This window comes from Sporobolomyces salmoneus (genome assembly GCF_050403485.1).
Source record: "Sporobolomyces salmoneus JCM6883 DNA, S_salmoneus_JCM6883_v1_ctg91, whole genome shotgun sequence".
In the NCBI taxonomy this organism is placed as follows: Eukaryota; Fungi; Basidiomycota; class Microbotryomycetes; order Sporidiobolales; family Sporidiobolaceae; genus Sporobolomyces; species Sporobolomyces salmoneus.
Window position 1 is genome coordinate 1,351 of NW_027481072.1, and position 23,197 is coordinate 24,547.

The following is a 23,197-nucleotide window of genomic DNA, read 5'->3' on the forward strand; positions in this document are numbered from 1 at the left end:
GGCTTGCGTTGGCGGACTCCTCGAGATCGTTAGCGTTGTGGATATACCTGGAGCTGTGCCGAGAGGGCCATCGAGAGAGGAGACGAGGTACAAGAGCACCGGGATCGAAAGGAGTAGAATCAGAAGCGAGGTTCTACGTCGGATCGCCTGAGGGTGGGTCAGGTAACAAAGGAGTGTATCTACTGCTTTCACAATCACAGAAGGGCGTAGGCGAGGTAGGGGTCCTGCTGAATGGGGACGAGAGTTGGATGATAATCACACCTGAGAGGGAGCAGAGATGGAGCTTACTTGAGTCATTGCATGCTGTCCCTATAGCTCTCTGCTGTTCCCTCAGCTTCAGAATCTCGATCGAAGGTGTTGTCGGATGGAAGAGAGCCAACTTCCTCCGAATCTCTTTCTCTCTTCAACCCTTCATCGCCACCCTCTCGCTCGACTCGCAAGATGACGGGCAAACTCTCGTCAGCGCAACGGAAGACTCGGAAGTTCGCTGCAGTGAAGCGAATCATCAATCCGAATGATATGAGAATGTGAGTTTCTTCATCATCTTTTTCCATCATCTCTCTCCTCTCTCCCGAGGCTCGAAACTGACAGAAGCGAGTGAGGGTCACAGTAAAGGAAATCAAGAGAAAGCCGTAGCGAAACAAGAAGCCGAGAAAGCAAAAGAAGTGAATCGAGTGTCCGTCTCCCCTTCTCCCATCTCTCCCAGCCTCTCCTCTTCCCTCTAACGTTTCATCGTATGTAGGGATGCCATGCCAACTTCACTCTTCTTCGCCCACAACGAAGCTCTCGTTCCGCCGTACAGAGTTATCGTCGATACGAATTTCATAAACTTGTCGTTGGAGAACCGAATCGATTTGGTTAAAGCCATGATGGACGTTTTGTACGCGAAAGCGATCCCTTGTATTTCGGATTGCGTCTTGGCCGAATTGGAGAAATTGGGACAGAAATATCGACTCGCTTTACGGTAGGTCTTCTCCTTTCCTTTTCAACCTGGAGCTTAGAAGTAGGCTGATAGGATGGGTGAGGATGTACAGAGTCGCGAGGGATCCGAGGTTCGAAAGGTTACCGTGTAGTCATAAAGGAACCTATGCGGATGACTGTATCGTGAATCGAGTGACTCAACATCGTTGTTATATCGTCGCTACTTGCGATAGACAGTTGAGGAGGAGGTTGAGGAAAGTTCCTGGAGTACCCGTGAGTCGTCTCGAGTCTCTTATCAGTCATCATGAAGGGTGAGCTGATGAAACCGACGAGTGGGATTCACAGTTGATGTATATCGCGAAAAAGAGGTATGCGATCGAACGACTACCGGATCAAGCTATCGGTTAAACTCGCCTACTACTACGCCACACCTCGCATTACGACTCTTCGATAGATCCCTCTTCCTTTCTTCGCACCTTTGTACTTTCGGATTCTCTTCCACCTTTCGCATTGTTTCGTCCTCGTTTGCTCCGGTTTGTACTGTTCAATTTCAGCTCCTCGTGTCGTTCAACTTTCACGCCTCCTCATTCCCTTGCGCATCGAGCACGAGCGTAACGAAGGGGCTTCCAAATCCAGAGACGAAAATGTCATTTTCTTCTTACGTACCAGACGTCGGAGGCTCAAGTTGAACTCGGCTAACCAATTTCGCACACCTCGATATATTTTGCAAAAACGACGAGGAATTTCGCAAGCTTGGTTTGGTTCAGCGGTTAATGCGTGGCGCTCGAGCCTCTCAGGCTGATTTCGTCATTGACTACTGTTGAGCCCGTTCCCAGGCTTTTCGCCTTTGCTTGAACGACTTGTCGTGCAAAACTCGAACAGAGGTTGACGAGATGAACCTGTACTCATTGTTTCTCGACCGCACATAAAATAAAACAGAGCAAGAGATCAGATCTACTCTCGTATGTTTGTGTAGATCAGGACAATCTGTACAGGGATGTCTCGTTGGGCTCGTTCGGGTGCTCGCTACAGATTTTCTTTTTTCTTCTCTCAATCTTTAGCGGTCCTGCGAACTTACGGTACGAATCTCTGATCGAGCTCTGCAACCAAGCTCTCTGCTGCGGTCTCCTTCAAGAACCGAGCGAGCGTTGAGACCGAAGAGCCAGACGTGGGAACCAAGCTTTGATCGAGTTCCGCGAGTCTTCCCCCTCATTTTGCGTCCGCTTCCCGACACCCGGCAGTCCCTTTGTACTCGCTGTGGCACCTACATAGTCGATAGTGGCATACTCGGTCGTCTGCAGAGGCTGCAAAGGAACTCGCGCACGATCTGCGGAGGGTATTCGCGAGTTTTTCTTCAATTCTCTCTTTTTCTCCCATCCTTCCCAGTCCTTGTGTGTTCTCACTTCATTCCAACCTCATCCCCTATTTCTTCCCCCCCTCTCCGTCCTCTCCCTCTCCCTTTCCCCCTTTATTAACCCCCTCATGGAACTTTGCTCCCTCCCCAAAACTCCTCAACGTCTCATCCCCCATCATACTCAATGCCTTGAACGCTTCCTTCGGATCAACTTCAATCCCGGCCTCTTTCAAGCTCTTCATGAGGTCTTCTGCGGCGGATCGGAGTTCGGGGTCACGAGAGAGTGTATACATCATTGAGAGGGACGGCTTGTCCCCTGCTTGGAGGTTGATACCCGTTTTGGATTGGGTTAATTTGGCCATTCCTGTGAGGGAGGGCAGTCAGTAACGGAAAGGAGGCAGCGAGGCATGAGAGAGAGGGCAGGAGAGAGAGGACGAACGTTCAATTGAAGACATCACAGAAGGATGTTGCATAATCCTCTCAAACAACGGTAGATGCTCTTGCTGTTCATTCACCCGAGTGCTCCATCTTCTGGTCAGTCTAACTCGGAGAGAGAGGAGGGAGATGGGAAGCGAATGAGAAACGAACCTGGAATTGAGTCGGACCATCCTCGAACGGGTTCGAGGAATGTGCTTCTTTAGCCCATGTTGTAGGGGAATAGGAGAACGTTCGGATGTGGGAGATGGGGAAACGAGATGAGGAGGAGGCGGAGGGAGATGACGGAATTGATGAAGAGGAGGTTGCGTTTGTTGTGGCGAGAGGAGCGCGAAGGAGGGAGGAACGGAGGAGTCGGGTAGTTGCTTGCATGGTGAATGAGCGGAGAGAGTGCGAGAGCGCGAAAGTGAAGAAGTCAAAAAGCTTCTCTCGGAGAAGTTCTCGTTGCCGATGGGTTTCGCAAGTCTGCGATTTCTTTCGTTTCCGCACTGTTCTAACTCTAAGTGTATCTAATGCTATTCATGCCACTCGACCCGCTCTCAATTCCTCCCATTTCTCCCTCCTCGTTCTCTTCCTCTCCTCCGCTTCCCTATCCAGCGTTTCCTTCACGTCTCTCCAATAACTCATCTCCTCCTCCTCTGTTTCCTCCCTTTCTGTTCTGTCCTGAGTTGTAAACGCGACGGGAGTCACTTCGTCTGGTTTGGAGGTGGGGAGAGCCCAGGACGGTAGAGACGGTCGAGATTCTTGTAATTTCGTTCCTAGGCGATAACTCAACGCTAAACTCAGACCCTCCATCTGTCCCGTGTAGACTGTCTCATCGTCAGCTTTCATTCCGTTCAGTTGTGCGTTCGAGCAAAAGCAAGAGAGGGAAAGAGAGAGAGAGAGAGAAAACTAACGTCTTCCACATCCAAGTATTTCATTACCCCCCAAATCCCTAAACCAAACGTACTAAACGTAATCAACGTCGCATACCCCAAAGCTTTCGCCGCATAAATCGCTGGATTGAATCCATCATCCTCCATCGTTTCTGGTTCTGGAGAAAGGGGGGAACCATCTTCGTGGAGTTTATCGAGTCGATCTAGTTCGGTTGCGTAGGCGGTAGAGGCCGAGGTTAGGTAAGGGTTTGGGAGGAAATAGGAAGAGGTTGAGGAGGGGGAACGGGAGGAGAGAAGAGAGGAGGGAGAGGAGGTGAAAGAGGGAAGGAGTCGTTTGGAACGTCGATTAGGCGCGAGCTCGTTGGGATTCAGAAACGAGCTTGGTGGAGCTGAAAGGATCGAAGTCGGCTTCGTAGGACTTTCGGGTTGAGGAAGAGGAGGAGGAGAAGGAATAGTTGAACGAGGAGGTTTCTTGACTGGAACGACTGTTGGAGTAGCTGAAGCTGGTGCGGAGGCTTCGGATTTCTTTGCTCTTTTGAGTAGGGAGCCTCCGGATCGACCGGTCACGAGGAGTGTAGTGCCGAGAGAGATGAGGAAGACGAGAGTGTATTTCTTTTGATCGGCTGGTGCGAGAGAGGCCCAGAAGCCGGGGTCTGGTGCAGGAGCTTGAGGCTGCTCATTTGACGGTGGTGTTGAGGTGGGCATCGTGCTGAGGAGGGAAAGAGAGAATAGACTTTCGCTCTCGCAACTTTTCGGACATCTCGCACAACACATTCTGTCGCTGATCGTACTGCATGAAACAAACTCTCAATGCTTTCGCGAACAGAGCGGCAAGCACAGCCGAGCCCGCCTCGTAGTACAGCGAAGAATGGAACAAGAAACGATGGGCTTTGTTTTTGCAAGACAATGAGAACAGAACGATTTTGAGTTGGAATGGTTTGATGTTGCGATGGAATGATGAGAATGGGAAGTAAAGAGAGGTAAAGAGAGGTAAGGGTTTTTGGGTGGTGGTCGGATTTGCGCAGCTGGATTTTCGATTTTTGATTTGGTTCTTGAAGGGGTTATTCTTCGGACAGAGGAAAGAGAGCTTAATCGTCTTCGAGGATCTACTCACCAGCCTCTGTATCAGTCACCCGCTCACTCGCCTCAGAAGGACGTGATAGTCGACTCACGTCTCCCAATTCGTAAGCTCCATACCTCCCCCTCTTCGCCTCCTCTTGGGCTCTATCCAGAGCTCTCACGACCCCCGGATAAGCTTCCCTCAATTTCGTCGCCCTCCTATCGATCCTCGCTAGTCCTTCTCGGACAAGTTGAACGTTGATTGAGGATTCGTGGGATGCGAGCGAGGCGGGGTCAAGGGGGTCGAAGAGGGATAAGTAGAGCTGGGAGGGAGTGGAATGGTCGATGTTCGCTACGAGGGATTGACCCTACACGATCACACGAACGAGGTAGAAGGTCAGTGAGAGACACGGGAGAGAAGGGAAGAGAGAGGGGGTGAGTTGAGTTACTTCGCAAAGTTCCCTGAATCTATCCATAGCATCTTGACCGTATTCGGTACGCCAATCAAGTAGGTTAATGAACGATAGAGAAGCATCACGGGCTTGACCGGGGAGGGATTTGAATTGAGCTGCTAAAGGTCGAAGTTTCGAATATGGTACCGTTTCGGAATTTCCATCTGTACAATCCCGCGCACAGTCTTCCCTCAGTTCTCGTTTTCCAAAGAGATAATGAGGGAGAGAGAGAGGACGTACAGTCGATGTAAATGACTTCAGCTTCTTTCTTTCCGGGGTTTGATTTTCGTACTTTGGCACGATACCATTGTCCATCGGCGGAGAATTTCGCACTGACCAATTCACCCGATTTCGGAGTGAATCCAGTAGGAGTTACGTCCGAGGATTGATGGAAGAGAGTTAATTCAGACATGAGCGATTCCAATTCGGGAATCCCTGTTGGTCCAGCTCGGTATCAGCAATCAATTCACGACTGCTAAGAATGAGCGAGCGAGGGACTAACCGCCATTCTTGAGGATTTGAACCGAGAAAGAGAAAGGAACCGTTTCAGTCCCACCACGAATTTCCGAAACGATCACATCGACGTATTCTTTCCTCGCTTCCAATTTCTTCTCTCCTCCATTGACCCCATTCGAGAGATCCTCTTGTTGGGCAGAGGGATCGAAAGTGGACCAGAGGTTTTTACGAGCTGATTGAGCGACGGATTGAGCCGAATGAAGTTCTTTCGAAACTGAATATTCGTCGACTTTTGCGAGACCTTCAGAGACGAGAGAGTAGGCAACGTCTTGTCCATTGATCGACATCTGAGACACCAAAGCTCCTCCTATCAGCTCGGTACTCGGACAGAAAGCAGATGAGGCAAAAAGAGATGGTTCACCTTTCCGATAAATCCCCCGGATTTATCATTCGTTTCAACAGAGAATTCAACTTCCCTTTGTAACAATTTACGATTTGACCATAAAGCTGCTTCGACCCCATAGGGTTCGGATTTCTCAGAGGCGTTACGAGCGGTACGAGGAGTTCGGATTGAGGAGAGGACGAGAGTTAGTTTGATATCTTGTTTAGGGATCCAGATCTACGAGAACCAGAATCAACTCGTCAGCACCTGAAGCAGAGAGGAGAGGGAAGGGAAAGGAGGTAACCTTGAAACGAGAACCGGAAGCAACGAAATCCACGATTCCGGTCAATTTTCCAGATCGTTTGAATTGGGATAAGAATGGTGCTGCTTTTTGTGCCGACTTGTTTCCACACACACACAATTCCCTATCAGCTTTCGGTGTCCTCCTCTTCTCAGTGATGTGAGAGAGGGTGTGTGGACTCACTTCAGAAGCATCGATGATTCGATTCGCGGGCCAATCTTTCCCGGCGTGAACTCCTCGTTTCTCTTGAATCGCCTTCATCTCGGCCGCCATTAAATCATCGTATTCACCACTCTTGTTGTCTCCTTCCGATTGACGGTGACGGAGAACGGAAACGAAACCGCGTTCGACGAGGAGGGGGGAAATCGATTGACCGGAAGGGAGGAGTCGGATCGTTGCACATTCGCGAGCTTCGAAATCTCCTTCGGCGGGTTTGATGTAGTCGATCGTTACGAGAACCTAAAGCGAAAGTGTGAGCATGGAGAGAGAGGGAAAGAGGGAGAGAAGAGAACAAACTTGTTTTCCGATGAGTTTTTTACGAAGGAATTCTTTGCCCTCGAGTTGGAGTCCAGCTTGACGAGGATCCGTAGGTCTACCAGAAACGACTCATCAGCTTGAATCCAGTGATAGTGAGAAAGAGCTGGGCTCACTTGGGTTGTCGAACGGAAGCCAATTGAACTTTCTTCTCTTCTTTCCCCATCTCAGTCTTCGCAAGACTAACCATATCCGTTCCCCAAATCTTGACAACATACGCATTGAACGAACCCTTTCCACCTCTCGCAGTCGTTCCATTCGATCCGTTCGAAGCGAGTTGTAATTCGGGATCGGGTAAATCTTTCCAAAGTCCCTTTCGAAGGAGTTTCGCGTCTTGTTCAGCTTTCCTCAATTCTTGCATCATTGTTGGGGTAGTAGGGGAAGTCGAGAGGAATCCAGCGTGCCAATCGATGATTTTCGCCAATCCCGAACTGACGAGTAAAGCGGCGATATTTCCAGCGGGATGTTGAATCGTTCCGAGGAACAAACTCGCACTTTGAACTGCTCCTCCATTCGCGGCGGCCGAGGAGAGGGAAGGAGTAGGAAGGGAGAGGAGAGTGATCTTGACGAGTCGTTGGAGGAGTCGAGATTCGAGGAAAAATTTAGATTCGTCCCCAAATTCTTCAGAATCTTCTCGACCGGCTGTAGCGAGGTTACCGGAACGAGGAGCTCGGAGTCCCGCGATACCAAGGTTGATGAATTGGTGGTAAGTTGGCGAGAAGAGGAGTCGAGCTCGAACTTGGGAACCATTCGTTACCGATTCGACGATCGCTGTTCACGCGCACATTCTTAGTCAGCGGCGACAACAACAGAAAGATTGGAAGATAGGACGTACCATCGATAGGTTTCCCCTTGTATTGAGCGAGGAACTGAGCCGGATCACTCGGCATTTGATACTCAATCTCTCTTTCCTCTTCCTGTCCTCTCCACAAACCCCTCCCCATGACCTTCGCCTCTTCCTCCAAATCCTTCAAGAACGCTTTCCTGTTCTCCTCCTCACTCATCTCTTCCCCTCCTCCTCCTCGGGATTTGTAATTCGATTCCCTAACTTTTGCCCATCCACTTTTAACCAATTCAGCCGCTACATCAATCTCTGAACCCTCTGAACCATCCTCGTTGGGAGTCGAGAGATAGACGATTCCGAATTCGAGAGGAGGTTGAACGGTCGAAACGACGTAGGAAATCGAAAACGAGACTTGTTTCCCTACTACGAGGGAACGAAGGTAATCGCGAGCTTCGAATGCGAGGGGTTCGTCCGGTCGATCACGGGTACCGAGACGAGGGGAAGTGAGGTCGGCGAGATGAAGAACCTGGCAGAGAATGCGTGTCAGTTCAGAGAACTGAGAAGAGGTGAGAGGGAGTGAGTAACCTTTTCTTTTGGGAGTACATTCGGTTGAACAATCTTGCCTCGTAGTACGAGCTGAATCGCGAGCAAGGTGAGTGAGATAAAGTCGTGTCAGTTTCAGAGAGAGAGATGAAATGGAAAGGAACGTACGGTGTCTGCCGATAAGACGGATTTAACGATAGCCTGCATAGGCTGAGCTGTAGTACTGGACATCTTGCTCGCCAAGTCGGAAATCGTTCGGGAGCGAGAGAGAAGCGGAATCTCTCTGCAAACTTTCGTTCGCTCTGAGTCCTTCATTCACTTCCGACTTCCGATGTCCAATTGTACCGGATGCTTATGTATCAATCGAACACGGAGCGATGACGATCAACAACATGCATATGAACCAATCTCGACGGATCCAAACCCGAGGTCAGATCAAGAAATCATGATTTTGTCGGATAAACAAGCACTTGTTAACCTCTCCTTGACGGAACGAGGGCTCGTAGTGGTCAAGAGGAAACCCGGTACGCCCTCTCTTGCTTCCTGCTCGCTCAAGACGGGCCAGAAGTGAAGATTTCGAAGCTGACTCCCACATCGTTGCTTTCGGCTTCCCTCTTTCTCCCTCTTTTTGCACTCGCTCGGATAGGTGCTATGCATTCTCTCAAGCTCGGGAACCGTAAGCTCTCGGCGTGTCTTCCTTCACCCGTCGAGCGCCGCGCTGACTCTCGCTCATTTCTCATTTCTCATATCCCTCAGCTTCCTCCTCCTCAACTCGTCTAATCCCCTATCTGTCCCTCCTCTCCTTCTCTCTCTCCACCGACTCCAAGTCTTATTTGACGATTCAAGCGCTAGTACCTACCAAGAAAGACGATGAGAACTCGAAGATGAGGTTGTGGAAACTGAGTGGAAAAGTTCAGCCTTTGCACGATGAGGGTGAGAGGTGCGAATTGAACGACGCGAGCTTGGACAAAGTCAGAGAGTGGGTCAGAGAGGGGGAAGAGAGGAGCTATAAAGGTCGGTCCCAAGCCAATCGAGGAGAGATCTTTCGAGTGAAGCTCATTCTCGCTTGTCGTTTGTCGACCGGCAGGAGTTAAACGTCACAGAAGGTTTCACGTCATCGTCAATCCAATAGGCGGGAAAGGCTTAGCGAAAAAAGTGTACGAACAACACGTTCGACCCGTTCTCGAAGCCGCCAAAGTCTCCTACCAACTCACTTGTCCGTTTCCTTTCCTTCTCGCCTTCCTTCTCCTCACTCGCTGACCCTCTCCCCCCCATGCGCTGCGCTGATAGATACCGGTCCAAGGGGTAGTCCTAATCACGCAGTGACCCTCGGTCAAACTCACGATTCGACAAAATTCGATTCCCTAATCGCAGTGTCAGGGGATGGGATCATTCATGAACTCTTGAATGGTTTGGCTACGCATTCGTCGGGGAAGGGAAAGAAAGCTTTGAGAGAGTCACCGGTGACACATGTACCGTGTGGGAGTGGGAACGCTCTAGCGACGAGTATCGTAGGGAATGAAAAGGTAGGGGATTGGAAGTATTGCACGCTGGTGGGGTTGAAAGGTGAGTCGATCCCATGATGAACGTAGTAGAGAAGGATACTGATGATGAGGCTGTTGAGAGAGGATAGGGAGACCGATGGAGATTGATCTGTGCTCAGTTACGCAAAAAGGAGGAAAGAGAGTCTTTTCGTTCTTAACGCAGGCGTTTGGTTTGATGGCTGATCTAGGTCCGTCTCCTCTCCCCTTTTTCCCCTCGCTCCTCCCGAGGGCACGAACTGACTCAGCTCTCGTCGTCGTCGGTCTTCGGCTGAGCAGATCTCGGAACGGAACATCTCCGTTTCCTAGGCGACCTCCGATTCACGCTCGGCTACGTTCAGGGCGCGCTGACGAGGAAACGATATCCGATGAAACTGAAAGTGTTGGTTGAGGATTCTTCGAAAGCTTCAATCGCGAGGAAGTACAACAAATCCCTTGCCTCCTCCTCCGTCTCTACTCCCTCTTCCGCCACCCGGCAAGGCGAAGACGATGATTTGATTCCCGAACTGGAATTCGGGTACCCGGACGAGCCATTACTGCAAGAGATCGAACGGGAGATGAAGGCGAAACGTACGATAGATCATTTACCGAAAGATGGAGAATTAGACGGAGGAGGGAAATGGTGGACTTTAGATTTACTCTCTGATAAAAAAGGAGTTTTCTTCCTTTATGGTGGGAAAATGCCTTGGATCTCGAAAGATGTGAATTCCCTCTTCCCCCTGCCCTCTTTGAATCGCGCTAACATCCATCGAATCCTACCAGGTCATGCTCTTCCCTCCGGCGTCTCCAAACAACGGCTTATTGGATCTCTGTCTAGTAGCTCCCATGTCCCCCCTCGAAGCTCTCACCGCGATGGATTCTGCCGAAACCGGTTCCCTCTTCCACCACCCTTCTTTGCTCTACCTTCAAACTCGCGCTTATCGACTCGAGTTCCCTCACAGTCGGGATGGCGATGACAAGAAGAAGGAGATGGGATTCGTTAGTATAGATGGGGAGAAATTGAAACATGAAGATTTTGCGGTTGAGGTTCATAAGGGTTTGGGGAGAGTGATGGCGTTGGAGGGGAGATTGATGGGGAGCAAACCGATTGAAGGTGTATAGAACGATCGAGGTGTGGAAGGAGGGAAGCGGAACGTAGTGAGGCGGGTTTTTACTTTCTGACTTCCACTTAGAAAACCTAATGATTATCTTCTCGCTTTAGCCTCATATTGCAGATGTAAACGACTATCCTACTCGCTTGCTTGCACGGACTGTCGTGTGGAGTGAGACCAGCTTGTTGTCGTCGTCGTTGCGAAAGACGAAAGGTATCGGAATTCCGAAAACTGTTACGCTTCGCCGCGAGCTAGGCTTTGCGCTTTCATAGCATAGTATAGCTGTCCTCGACGCTTGTGACCGCTCCCGAAGGTAGCGAAAATAGTGAGTTCGAACACGTCAAATTGGGAGCCTCGAACTTGACGAAATTCACAAGTCGTTTCCCATCTCACCTTCGCTTCTCACCTTTCGCTATAAGACGCAGGTCGTCCCGTCAGCTATACCACGACCCCGAGCGCAGCGACTCACCCACCTCGAAGCCGTACGATTTCAGATCACTCGCGACCAAGGGTTTAGAGTGATCAACTCTCTCCCTCTACGAACTACGACCACGAGATGGTCCCTTTGAGAGGTGGAGTCGATGACAATGTTCCCCAATCCCCTGCATTCGCGACTTCGTCTGCATTCGCTCCCGTCCCTTCCTCTTCTTCAATGAGACCCGATCACTCGACTCTCGACCTCTCTTCCGCGACTACTACTCCCAAAATCCCTCCTCCGCCTTTATCGGATGATCCTGAAGAGATGTATGGGGAGAAAGAACGGTATGGAGGTGGATTTAGAGGAGGAGGAGAGGAAGATGACCATTTAATCGCTTCTTCAGGTTCCTCGAACGCGTATCGACTAGGAGGAGGAGGAGGATCAAGCCAGCAAAAACGATCGAGTCCATTCGAAACGTTGTTCAAACTGATAGGAGGGACGTTATTCGTCGTATTCCTGCTCATTTTCCTTTCCCGTCTATCCGTTCTCCCTTCTCCTTCTCCCTCCCATCGAGCTAAAGTAGCTCATCACCTTACACCTTACATGCCCCAATCGGTACTTTCCCTCATTCGACCCGTCACTGGTCCTTCCGCTCCTCATCCGATCATTCCCTTAATCACGAACGCGAGGGATTCCTGGTCGAAGAAGCTCAAATCTCAATCGACTACGTTCGATCGAGCTACGAAGAATTATAAAGCGAGGTATGGAATGTCACCACCACCTGGATTCGATAAATGGTTCGCATTCGCAACTCAAGGAAAAAACCATTCCCTCGTCGATGAATACGATCAACTCATGTCCGACTTGAAACCCTACCGTTCCCTTTCGCCGCAAGAACTTAGGAGGAGGACAGCAGAGTTGGCTCAGATTCCAGGGATCAGTATCGTTTCGATTCGGAATGGAGTCGCTCAAGTTCATTCGAAGAGTGGGAAATGGGCTCCTGCTTTGGCGTTTCAAGAGATGATTGGAACTTTCGTGAGAGATTTACCCGATATGGATATTGCGGTGAATGAGAAACCGGAAGGAAGGGTGTTGCCAAAGATTCAGAAGAGGGTTTCGATGGCCGATTATGGGTTGGAAGGAACGAATGAACCCGCGATCAGTTAGTTCGACCCCTCTTTACGATCTCTAGCGTAGTACTGATGCTCTTCGACGCGCAGACATGTCGGATCCGATGATCACGCCTCATTTGAAACGAGGTTTCTCGCCCGAATGGAAACGAGATGGATCGATTTGGGAATCCTATCGACGTTCGTGTCCTCCCGACTCCGCCGCTCGTCGACTCGTAGAAACCGTACGATCAGCCGAAACGAATGGAGCTCTCACGGTTCAAGGTCGATCGAACTCGAAATCCGAACTCACTCGTCGAAAACAATCTTCTCAAGCTTGGCCTTCGACGAGGGAAATGACGTTCTCTCAAGATCTCGACGCTTCGTTCGATATTTGCGATACTCCTTCTTTACATTCCCTTCATTCGGCATTCTTCTCGGATCAACGTTCGATCGATTACCTATACCCAATCTTCTCTCCTTCTAAACCTCCCGGTTTCGCCGATATCCTCATTCCTTCTCACCATTACTGGTCACCATCTTCCGAATTCACCTACGAATGGGAGGTCAAGCGAGGGAGGACGAAGAACCCATCCGACTTGAATTGGGACATCAAGAAATCGACTTCGTACTGGCGGGGAAAAGTAACTCGAGGAGCCGATACTCCCGCAGGACATGGCGCGAGTTTCCAGAAACAACGATTGGTGAAAATGTCGAATCAAGGTTCGATGGAAGTTGAGAAAGTCTTGGTTGGATTCGAGACGAAATCGGCTGGATTGGATTCGATTTCGGCTCCAGTTGGGATCGTGAATCAAGTTACTTCGGATATCGCGATGGCGTGTGATCCCTCACTTGGGGAATGCTCGTATTTGAGGTCGTTGGGATACAGGGTTGAACCTCCCGCGCCGTTGTCAGAGGCTTGGAAACATAAATTCGTGTTGGATATCGACGAGATTGGGTTTTCGCCGAAATTCCCGGCGTTGATGGAAAGTAAGAGTGCGGTAGTGAAGAGTAGTATTCAAAGGGAATTCTGGAGAGGTTGGGCTCAACCTTGGTACGCTCTCACTCTCTGTCTTTTCTCTCTGCGATTTCGATTGACACCCGTTCGCTCGATAGGAAACACTTCATTCCCCTCTCTTCGTCCTTTTCCGAACTCTACAATCTTCAAACGTTCTTCACCGGTCTACCTCCCTCTCTTACGACTCCAAGAGGCAACGAAACAGTTCATACGACGAAACTTTCTCGACCTTCTCCGATCCCGGCTTTACCAGAGAACGCAGATGGAAGCGAATTCAATTCGGATACGGTACTGAAGGAGATTGCGGAATCGGGAAGTCGGTGGAAGAAAGAACATTTGAGGAAAGAGGATATGGAGGTCAGTCTCTTTCGTCACGATGTTTATCGATTCGTCGGTTTAGGAGACTGACGTTGTTCGCTCTAATAGTGCTACGTGTATCGACTAATGGTCGAATGGGCGAATCTAGTCGCTCCCATCTCGGAATCGAGGGAGGAAAAGACTATCGCGGCTTAGTTCTTCTCTCTCCCTTCTAACTTATCTTCTCTTGGCGTACGATACCCCCTTCCATAGTAGACGTTTCCCATTTGTTATTCAGTCCCATCTGCATCATCCATCAACGCCGATTGAGACGGGTCCTCTTCTTATTCAGAGTTCTCTCTCGCACGGTTCTCTTTCGGCAAGTCCGTTCGGGCTCTGTGCTCACGACACCCTCATTCGATCACACTTCTTCTCTCTCTCTTCTACACCCACACCTTTGCGCCGACTCTCTCGCCGCAATGTGAGTTCTTTCTGATCCTTCGAAAGTCTCGTTTCTCTCGAACGCTGACCATCTTTGCCTTCGCTCCGACCTCTCCCTCGCCCTCGAACCCCTCGCCACGCCAATCAACCTGCAGGTCACTCGTAGTATTCGACGATACCGACGTTCAATCAATCTCTTACTCTTCAAACTGGGTTGGGTATCAAGGTCTCGGTGAGTTTCTCCCTCTCTTCATCGAGTTTTTCTCGACTCGACTCTTCCCCTTGTCTCGACACTGACCTCTCTCTCATCCTCTCGTCACGGCAGTTGGAAGTATCGATGCGCGAGATTGGGTCGGTTCCTCTTTCCATGCGTGTCGAGCCGAACCTCTCGATGGGAAAGCGCCTTGTTTCGCGAATATCACTTTCAAAGGCTCTTCGATCGAACTCTTCGCGGAGCACTCGAGTGCCCAACAACGTTACTTTTGCGCTTTACTCGATGATGGTGATGGAGCTGGACAAGGGGGAGGAGCGGGACAGTACAAGTGGTACAATGGATCGAGGTTGACGAGTGATGGAGAGGGTACCGAGTTTGTTTGGAGTTTGAATAATACGAGGTGTGCGGTTGGAGGATTGGATGCGAACAAGGAACATACGTTGACGTTTGGACAGCTGGCGGAGGATACTCAGGGAATCGGAATCACCGTAAGTCGGTGATTGTCTGAGCTTGATCTCGTCGTGCGAGCTCATCTAATCTTGGTCGGACAGCTCGACTACTATACCGTTGATGGCTCGGCTTCGAACGGAACTGGAAATCCTACCTGGTCGTGAGTCGACGTGCGTTCTCTTCATAAAACGAGTTCAAGCGTTGACTTTCGTTTTTCGAGCAGCTCTGATTTCGTCAGCGTCGACGCTCCTCCGAACCTCAGCTGGGCTGGCAGCTCAAACTCTTCGACCTCTTCGACCTCGACCCGCGCCTCTGCGACGTCTTCTTCCTCGATGAGCTCCGCCGGATCGAAAACCTCAACTTCATTGGACTCGACTTCGACCCCTGCTTCCGACTCGTCCTCGTCCTCGTCCTCCTCCTCCGATAGTGGAGGTGGAACAAGTGCATCTACCGGAATCGGACTCGGAGTCGGTCTAGGAGGACTCGCTCTCCTCCTTCTCGGCGGATTCTTCCTTTGGAAACGAAAGAAGAACCGTCGTCTCGAACGAACTGGATCGATGGCTCCGACCGAGACGACTTATGGAGGTTTCCAATCCGTCTCGGGTGGATCTCCTGTCAGTCGAAATGGAAGGGGAAGGTTCCCTTCGACTTCGCAATCCTATCTTCCTTCTTACAATCAAGGCGGTACGTTCTCGGTTGTTCACTTCAGTAGTCCGATACTAAACGCTTCACGAACGGTACAGGGGCACCGAGCGAGTATGGAGGAGGACGAGTTCCAGAAGTTCAACCCGCGGACGATCAAATCGATTCTCCCGCGACGACTCACGCTGGAGGCGATTCGAGGTTCCTCGCGAATCCTGCTACCTTCCGTGAGAGGTAGACCTCCCGTCGATCCTGCACTTCGACTCGGTTCATCCTCGGTTCTGTATTTGTCGCCTCGCCTTTTTTTGGTTCTCAAGTTTTCTTTGTCTCGTGCCTCAGTTTGCGTCCCTCTCGCCCTCCTCATCCATATCTACATCTCCGTCCCCAGGTCCTCACCTCTTTGTCATCCTTACTGCTGTAGTTCTCAGAGCTGGAATCTGCTATCTGTCTTTGCGAGTTCATCGAGACCAAGTTCGAAAGATGCTATTTTTTCGGCCTCTGTTCGCGATGCTAGTCGACGCTCAAGAAGAACAGAGTCACGGCGCTGTGCTTGAGGTCGCGCGCGCCCTGCGCCAAAGAGACGGAGGCGAAAAACGGAGCCTCAAAGCAGACTGAGTCGAATTCTGCGATAGAAAGTGCAGCGAACGATTCAGCCAGTATAAGCGGGGCTAGGAGTGAGATCTCAGTAGCGTCACTTTTGCACCGTCCTTTCTCAGCCGTAGAGCTTGAGTGAAATATCTGGCCTGGAGCTCGTCCGAGCTTTTCGCAAGTCACGGCAAGTGTTTGCGATATTGCAACGATGAGGGCGTCTCGCCTCCTGCAGCGTGTCGTTCTGGCACTCGAGTCTCCCTTCCAAACGTCCTCAAGTCACATAAACAAGTTATGGGACCCTGTGAAAAGCAACTAGCATCCAAAAAGGACCAGGACGACTTCGATTCGATTTTCGCCTCTCATCGCCTGCGGCTATACTGCATCGATCGCTAGCTCGTTAGTGATGTGGGCGAGAAACGAAAGGGACATCAATTGCGAGAATCGAAAGCGACTAGAACCAAAAATGAAATGAGCGCAAAAACGATAATTGTAAGAAAGAGTTATGCGGCACCGAACAGTAATAGTAGAGGAACGAAAGAAGCTGAAGCATGAGAGTAAGCAAGAGACGACGACTATTGGCTTCCGGAGAGAAAAGTGAAGGTGCAAACTGAACGAGAAACGACGAAGAATTGCGAGAACTATCTAACGGAGATCCCGGTCTTTCCTTTCCTACCCAGTCCATCATTCTCGTCAATCTCTTTCCCCGTCAACATCCTTCCCTGTCCTCCTCCCATTTTCGCTTTCTTGCCCATATCAAACACTTTCCAAAACTTCAAATCTTCGTCCGAACTCGCCGTTGCGACGGTCGTTCCATCTGGCGAGATACAGGAATGTAAGATCCTCGTTTGATGAGCGTGGGGGATATCGACGATCTTCTCGAGCGAAGGGTAAGACCAAAGAGAGAGATGATGATCGGGTACTCCGTGGGACGAGAGGAGTTCTTTCGCGTGAGGGTTCCAGCGGAGGGAGGTCACTTGAGAGGGAGTGACGAGGGAGTTGAGTCGAGCGGATTGGGTAGTGTTCCAGAAGTGAATCGTGCGATCGGATGAACCTCCTCCGGTTGCGAGTGACGAGGAGTTCCAGGGACACCAAGCGAGAGCCTACGAGTAAACGATAGTGAGTACTCGAGAGAGACGACGAGGAGAGAGTGAGAGGGCTCACCTTGACTGCAGCAGTGTGATTCGTTTTGCACATTTTTGGAGCGTTTGGCATTCGACCATCCCAGACATTCACGACGTTGTCGTTTCCTCCCGAAGCAAGCAGCTATCGCGCGAAGTTGGGATGAGTCGTTGAACGAAGCAAAGAATCAGCGAGAGAGCTTACGCCTTGACCACCTCCGCTGAGACCTCCAGCGATTTCAGGTCTCCATTCGAGTCCACACACTTCACCTCTATGACCCCTCATCTTGCTCGCACAATGTTGAGCGATCCTAACATCGGAATTCCAGATCTCTCCCGACCTACATCCACTCGCCAAAATCGCTCCCGACCAACTCAACGACGGAACTCTCGAAGGATGACCCGACATGGTCCTCACGAGGGATCCGGCGCAAACGTCATAGACTTGAATAGGTCCCGAAGCGAGTCCGACGGCGAGATGAGAACCATCTTCAGTGAATTTGACACTACAAATGTATTCGTCTCCTTCGATCGTTGAAGTTTCTCCTCCTCCTCCTACGTGACATAATTCGGTTACGGATCCCGAAGCGGCATTCCAGACGTAGACGGATTCGGCCAATCCGATCGCGACGAGATTCGTCGAACTCCAGTCGATGAGGTTGAGGTAATAATCGTCGAGCATTCCGGGAGCGTCGAGGACTCGTTCGGGAGCAGAAGGGATCTTGCGACGGTTAGAGGCGTTCGTCGAGGAGGAGGAAGAGGCGGCGGAACCTTTGTTCGGGAGTCGAGCGTATTGAGAGAGGAGAGAAGCGTGTTCGGTTTGAGGGGGAGGAGGTTCGGCGAAGAAGGAGAGGATTCGTTGATCAGAGTTGATACCGAGGGAGCGAGAGAGGTCGGCGGTGTGTTGTGCGTCTTCGGTCGGAGCCGCGTTCGACGAGAGAGAGTCGGAAGAAGAAGAATTTGAAGAAGACGAAGGAGGGAGGAGAATCGGACCGGTGTGATCCCCGTTCGAAGCTTGTCGAGATGGGATGTATCGATCGAGCTGTACGTATTTGAAGCGTCAATCTTAGCTTCACAGGTGCAGTGACAGAGACAATAACTCGCATTCTTTGATTTTTTGGAGGGAGAACGTTTCGAATCTCCGGCGAGGGTCGAAGGATCCCAATCGTTATTGACGACTCCGCTCCTTCCGACTCCACCATTACTGCTCAACGATGCTTTCGTAGGACTAGATTTCCCACTTCCTCCAACAGCGTCGAAAGTTCCAGTCAAATTCCCCGTCAAATCATCTCCTCCTTTCTTCGTCGGACTCTTGCTAGAACCCTTCTTACGAGTAGTCTGAGTAGTCGATACAGCTGCTGCAAAGGGTGCTTTCGAGCGGGAAGGGACGGTCTTGGAGCGAGTTGGAGAACCGAGGGAGAGATTGTTTAGTGAAGCGAGAGCAGAGAGAGGAGCTCGTGAAGGGCTGTCGAATGGGGTGCGTGAGGCTTTCGTGGGCGATTTCGAGGACATGGTCGAAAGTTGGGCGGGTTTGGCTGGTGAATGAGGAAGAAGAGAGAGGAAAACAAACAGAAAACCACATCACTCAACAAATTTAGTCGGTCATTTTCCTCTCGTTTCCTTCGCTTCCATGTGGCTTACTGTTACACTCTCTGTCATCGTACATAAGTGCCACATTCTGAAGCGAGTGAGGGAAAAAACAGAGTAATTTTATGCTTCTTCGGCTCTCCCCTTCCGAACTTCCTCACGAGGCTGGGCTTTTTTTCATTAAACACCATTCACTCACTCACGTTGCCAGCCTCTCCATTCGACCTGTTCAACCCGATGTTTCGATAGAGCCCCTACCCCTCGCAACCCTCGACCCGAACGCAAGCAGATGAGCGGAAGAATACAATCGACAAATTCAACCACCGACGACGACGCCGAAGATCACGGACAGTACTCGGATGCAGTTGAGGAGTTAGCTGGATTGGGTATCTCTCGAGAAGAGCAGACAAGCGCTCGCTTGGAGGAGCAGAACAAGGTGAGAAGAGCTTTCTTTCTTGACCCTTATCGTTCGATGAAGACTCTTTTGCTCAATCCTCGTCGAATGCTATGTAGATTTCGAGTCGGATAGCTCCATCTTCACCTTCGAAGCAAACACTCTCGACTTCTCCCTCGCTGGCGTCTGACTCGTCCCCTTCGTTCACTCGAGCTCAACCTGCCTCCTCTTCGTCCCCTTCGACTCAGTTCACGGCAGGATTTATTCCCCTTCCTTCGACTCACGGCGCTGCAGCGTCTCAGAGCGTCAGTGACGAAGAAGCTTCGACGCCGAAAGACAACTCGAACGAAGCAGCGTCGTTTCAACGGCGACCTTCACTCCCTGATCCATCTCTCCCGTCGCCTACCCCTCGAGCACATCGGAACATTCCTGGAGCGACGAACTACTTTCCTCTCGTCGGTACCTCGGCTTCGACCGCTCGTTCACCTCCGATCCTTGACGATCCGCTGCCCTTACCTCCTCTTTCTCCTCCAGTCACGATCGGCCGCTCAAACTCGATCTTTCCTCTCGTGAAACAACCTTCGTCTCGACCTACAGCATCGAACGTTTTCCCACTTGTCAAATCCCCATCTTCGAATTCGAGTGGGGCGAAAACATCCGCGAATCCATTTCCATTCGCCGAACCTCCTCTTTCCCCTACTCCCTCAACTTCGACTTCGACTTCGAACTTCCCTACAACTCAACGACGACCTTCAATCGCACCTTCGACGACCTCTTCGAGTTCAGGAGGAGGACGTTCAACCGGGACTTCACGGCGTCGAGAACCTTCGAACGGGAGTAGTATCCCTCGTTCTCCTTCGACTTCTTCGAATGGGAGAGCTCCTTCCGTCACTTCGACATCGTATACGTCGAGATCGACGAATTATGCGGCATCGGTCGCGCCGTCTTCGGAAGGACCAACTTCGATTTTCGCGACTCCAGTAGGGTACAAACCTGCACGATCACTCGCTGGGTTGATCTTATCGAAACCTAAAGAGAAAGAACGGGAGAAGGAATCGAAAGGAGGATCAAAGTTTTCGTTTTTATCGTCGAAGAAATCTTCCTCCGCCTCGAACGGAGGAACGGGAGCGGGAGTCGAGAAAGGAGTTACGGCACCGGCACATTTGATCGCGGGACCTCAGAGGAGTACGTCGAATAGAGTGTTGGATGCCGCGTTGACGACGAGTCAAACTTGGGCGATTAGAAGAGGCGAACAATTGATGGCTCCGAGTAGTCCGGCGTTTTCTCTCTCGTCATCTGCAGGAGGAGGAAGAGGAGGAGGAGGAGGAGGAGCGTTCACCTATCGACCGGGACATCAAATAAGGAGGGAACAAGAAGCTGCTGCCGCTGCGAGAGGAGGAGGGAACGGGGGAAATGGAGTCGGAATCGGAGCGGAAGAACTCGCGAGGAGATTAGAGGTTGAAAGGGACGCGGCAGTCTTCTCGCCTACGAGTAAAGGGAGTGTGTTTCCGATGGTCAACAAGAAGCCAAATTGAGGGGAGTTTTCGGTCGGTCGGTTTTCGAAAAACAAAAAGTGTTGTTGTTTCTTCTCTCTCTCTCTCTCTCTCTCTCTTGAGTATCATATCCTTGCATCTTTCTTCGTCCTATCATATCAATATGCTAATATGCTAATCTTAACTCTTCGTACTTGTCGAATCAGAGACTTGTGAATCGCTCGGGCCTCGGATCGGTCGACCTTTCCAAAACTCGCTCGCTCTCGTCGCTTCTCATACACCTGTTTCCTTCAAGTTTCCTACTCCCTTCACGCCTCTCTTACTGAGCGGAACGACAACCCACTTCCGTTGAATCAGCGCGGATATTCAACTCCCGACGATCGTTAGCTCGGACCCTCTCGACTTTCGTACCTGTCGCTGAGCTGGGATCTTCGACGCACGCAGTACGTACGAGGTACGACCCCGGTTCTCGGATCGCGTAGATACGAGCAAGAGGGATCTGTTCGCCTCGAAAAACCTTTCTCTTCCTTTTCTCGCTTTCCTCCTCGTTGGGAAAACATGGCGGATCCTCACTCGAAGACACCTGGGTTTAACCCACTCGCAGGAGCATACAACGACGGTGAGATCGCTTATCTCTTCCCTAGACTGGGAGACCGATCGACTCACTGACCGCTCTTTCTCTTCGATCTGTAGAGCAATTCACCCGCATACCTACACCCGGACCGTACGGTATCACACAAAGCAGCCGAAACTCTTCAGGTGCGGATATTCGAGTTTCAGGTTCCATCGAATCAAATCTGACAGTTGCGATCATTTCTCGACATGTTAGAACCCGGTCTTCTCCAAACGCTCGGCGAGCTCTCGGGCGTAGACAACGGGCCGCCTCCAGGACATCCCGGTAAGTCTCGATATTCGTTTGGTCGGACTTCGACAAGCTTCATGAGCTTACCGTTTTCTCGTCGATAGACTACTCGCTGCACCCTCAAGGCTCTCATTCTCACTCTCATTCTCGCTCTCATTCTGTATCTCAGCAATCCTCTGGACCGCGAAGGGCTGCTTCGCAACGATCTAGCTTGAAACCCGCGGGCTTGACTCCGGAAGGGAGGAGCCGAGCTTCTAGCGCAGGTTAGTTCGCGTGTCGTTCGTCTTATTTCGCAGTCACCGGGCTGATGGTTCTCTGCCGTCGCAGCCTCTCGATGGAGCCATGTCGTCGATGCGCCTGATTTTGGCTACGAAGCTCCCGAGAATCGTTCAAGCGGCGAGCAAGAAAACCTCTGGCAACTCGGAAAGGATACTCTCGCATCATGGAAGGAATCGTCGAAAGCGCTCATCAAACCGGGATGCGACCTTGACGCGATTTCCGCTTTCGTCGTCAAGTTCACGAGAGAAAAAGAAGTGAATTCGGTTGCTGAGTATATCCTGCGACGTCTCACTGTCAAGAAAGAGATGCTTGTGAGTCTATAAGCTCGCTCCGAGTCTGCCTTATCCTTCACTGACGAAAGTTCTCCCGCCTTCAGCAACCTCCTTCTGAAGCTTTAGGTTGGCCTCATTCGAACAAGAGACCCGATCCCGATCTACCTCTTTCCTCTCAAACCAAGCAAGTAGTTCGTTTTGAATGGCTCGGTCACCAAACTCTCCAAATCTTCGCTCGCGTCGAGGAAATTGGCGAGGACTCCGGAATTGCAGAGAACTCCATTCTGACGGAACAACAACGTCTCTGGCTCTTCATGCTCTTCGTACTCGACGTCTTCGCCCAATCAAATATCACAGCCCTGCAAGCCGATTGGAGCGAAGACCTTTGGAATAGGCTCGACGATCGATACAACAAATTTGGCGAGAACCGTGGAATCGCTGCATACGAATTCGCTTACGAGTTCATCCGGCGAATCAAGTTGAACAAAGCGGAGCACATGGCAGAAGAAGTTGAACGCTGGGTGGAGGACCAGATCAAGACCTCGAAGATCGATCGAAAGATTCTACCCAAAGGCGAAATTTCCTCTCGAATCCTTCGAATCTGGACGAAACTTCACAACGCTCTAGTGAGTTCGATCTCTGCAACGCTATCTGTGAGCTCGCGCACTGACTTTATCGCGACGTATCACTACAGGAGCCTACCGACCTCTGGGAACTTGCACTTCCACCGTCGGAGAATCCTCGAGTTTCCGGGATTCGACGTAGGATGACGAACGGTCTCAAGCGAGTCGGTACCCTGAGGAATCGACGAGTATCGACGAACGCTCCTCAAGAAGTCGAGGAGAACGGTCCTCATGAAGTCAACGCGAGGAAATCGACAGAAAGGGGAACGGTGCAGGTTTTGAGGAATCTCTTCGGTCGGGGTGACGACTCTCGTCGTGACGGTTCCCGTCGTCGTTCTGGAGCAGCGTAGCTCTAGATAGTCGTGGTCGCTTGTCATTGATTTCTCGTTCTTGAGCTTTCATCCTCGCTCTTTTCTTTTCTATCCTTCTAGCTCGCCTTTGCCCTCTCTTTTGCTTGCTCCTTCTACTAAAACTTCATGCCCTTCTACACCTTTCATGTCGTTACAACGGGTGTTCGAATCGAATGAGAGAGAGTCGGTCTCCGATTCCGCTCTTTCGCCTTGATCTATCATCTCTCGCCCTTGCATCGACCGTTCGAATCGCTCATTACCCAGTCAAACTCTCCACAACTCTACCTGCGTCAACAAGCGTCCTCCCGCGG

At 50.9% G+C, this 23,197-nt stretch overlaps 9 protein-coding genes across 9 annotated transcripts; 5 read left to right on the forward strand and 4 right to left on the reverse strand.

Annotated features, from left to right (window-relative positions):
- Positions 1-441: 441 nt before the first annotated feature.
- On the forward strand, positions 442-1,329 carry FCF1 (rRNA-processing protein FCF1; the record flags this gene model as incomplete). Its single annotated transcript, XM_076635279.1, has 5 exons — positions 442-527; positions 611-676; positions 743-964; positions 1,035-1,194; positions 1,267-1,329. The coding sequence occupies 5 exons, from the start codon at positions 442-444 to the stop codon at positions 1,327-1,329; spliced, it is 597 nt and encodes a 198-aa protein (XP_076484722.1).
- Positions 1,330-2,343: 1,014 nt separating this feature from the next.
- DPC13 (Dpc13p) lies at positions 2,344-3,082 on the reverse strand (the record flags this gene model as incomplete). Its single annotated transcript, XM_076635280.1, has 3 exons — positions 2,344-2,639; positions 2,715-2,778; positions 2,864-3,082. 3 exons carry the CDS (start codon positions 3,080-3,082, stop codon positions 2,344-2,346), a joined length of 579 nt encoding a protein of 192 aa, XP_076484723.1.
- A 147-nt stretch (positions 3,083-3,229) lies between these two features.
- On the reverse strand, positions 3,230-4,290 carry JCM6883_006809 (uncharacterized protein; the record flags this gene model as incomplete). Its single annotated transcript, XM_076635281.1, has 2 exons — positions 3,230-3,505; positions 3,607-4,290. The coding sequence occupies 2 exons, from the start codon at positions 4,288-4,290 to the stop codon at positions 3,230-3,232; spliced, it is 960 nt and encodes a 319-aa protein (XP_076484724.1).
- A 383-nt stretch (positions 4,291-4,673) lies between these two features.
- Positions 4,674-8,327, reverse strand: JCM6883_006810 (uncharacterized protein; the record flags this gene model as incomplete). Its single annotated transcript, XM_076635282.1, has 13 exons — positions 4,674-4,691; positions 4,758-5,012; positions 5,094-5,260; positions 5,337-5,531; positions 5,599-5,899; positions 5,974-6,171; positions 6,239-6,334; positions 6,419-6,694; positions 6,752-6,827; positions 6,886-7,540; positions 7,605-8,079; positions 8,139-8,189; positions 8,265-8,327. 13 exons carry the CDS (start codon positions 8,325-8,327, stop codon positions 4,674-4,676), a joined length of 2,826 nt encoding a protein of 941 aa, XP_076484725.1.
- A 100-nt stretch (positions 8,328-8,427) lies between these two features.
- JCM6883_006811 (uncharacterized protein) lies at positions 8,428-10,738 on the forward strand (the record flags this gene model as incomplete). The annotated part of the gene is made up of 8 exons (XM_076635283.1): positions 8,428-8,620; positions 8,743-8,772; positions 8,853-9,029; positions 9,229-9,312; positions 9,387-9,662; positions 9,730-9,828; positions 9,917-10,338; positions 10,400-10,738. 8 exons carry the CDS (start codon positions 8,428-8,430, stop codon positions 10,736-10,738), a joined length of 1,620 nt encoding a protein of 539 aa, XP_076484726.1.
- Positions 10,739-11,284: 546 nt separating this feature from the next.
- On the forward strand, positions 11,285-15,555 carry JCM6883_006812 (uncharacterized protein; the record flags this gene model as incomplete). The annotated part of the gene is made up of 10 exons (XM_076635284.1): positions 11,285-12,308; positions 12,367-13,309; positions 13,372-13,630; positions 13,700-13,785; positions 13,869-14,051; positions 14,167-14,243; positions 14,337-14,713; positions 14,777-14,835; positions 14,899-15,359; positions 15,419-15,555. The coding sequence occupies 10 exons, from the start codon at positions 11,285-11,287 to the stop codon at positions 15,553-15,555; spliced, it is 3,606 nt and encodes a 1,201-aa protein (XP_076484727.1).
- A 991-nt stretch (positions 15,556-16,546) lies between these two features.
- JCM6883_006813 (WD40 repeat domain-containing protein) lies at positions 16,547-18,538 on the reverse strand (the record flags this gene model as incomplete). Its single annotated transcript, XM_076635285.1, has 4 exons — positions 16,547-17,008; positions 17,070-17,171; positions 17,232-18,068; positions 18,131-18,538. The coding sequence occupies 4 exons, from the start codon at positions 18,536-18,538 to the stop codon at positions 16,547-16,549; spliced, it is 1,809 nt and encodes a 602-aa protein (XP_076484728.1).
- Positions 18,539-18,902: 364 nt separating this feature from the next.
- Positions 18,903-20,542, forward strand: JCM6883_006814 (uncharacterized protein; the record flags this gene model as incomplete). The annotated part of the gene is made up of 2 exons (XM_076635286.1): positions 18,903-19,049; positions 19,127-20,542. The coding sequence occupies 2 exons, from the start codon at positions 18,903-18,905 to the stop codon at positions 20,540-20,542; spliced, it is 1,563 nt and encodes a 520-aa protein (XP_076484729.1).
- Positions 20,543-21,058: 516 nt separating this feature from the next.
- Positions 21,059-22,886, forward strand: JCM6883_006815 (uncharacterized protein; the record flags this gene model as incomplete). Its single annotated transcript, XM_076635287.1, has 7 exons — positions 21,059-21,119; positions 21,194-21,259; positions 21,330-21,398; positions 21,467-21,625; positions 21,690-21,952; positions 22,018-22,539; positions 22,608-22,886. 7 exons carry the CDS (start codon positions 21,059-21,061, stop codon positions 22,884-22,886), a joined length of 1,419 nt encoding a protein of 472 aa, XP_076484730.1.
- Between the last annotated feature and the right edge of the window lie 311 nt (positions 22,887-23,197).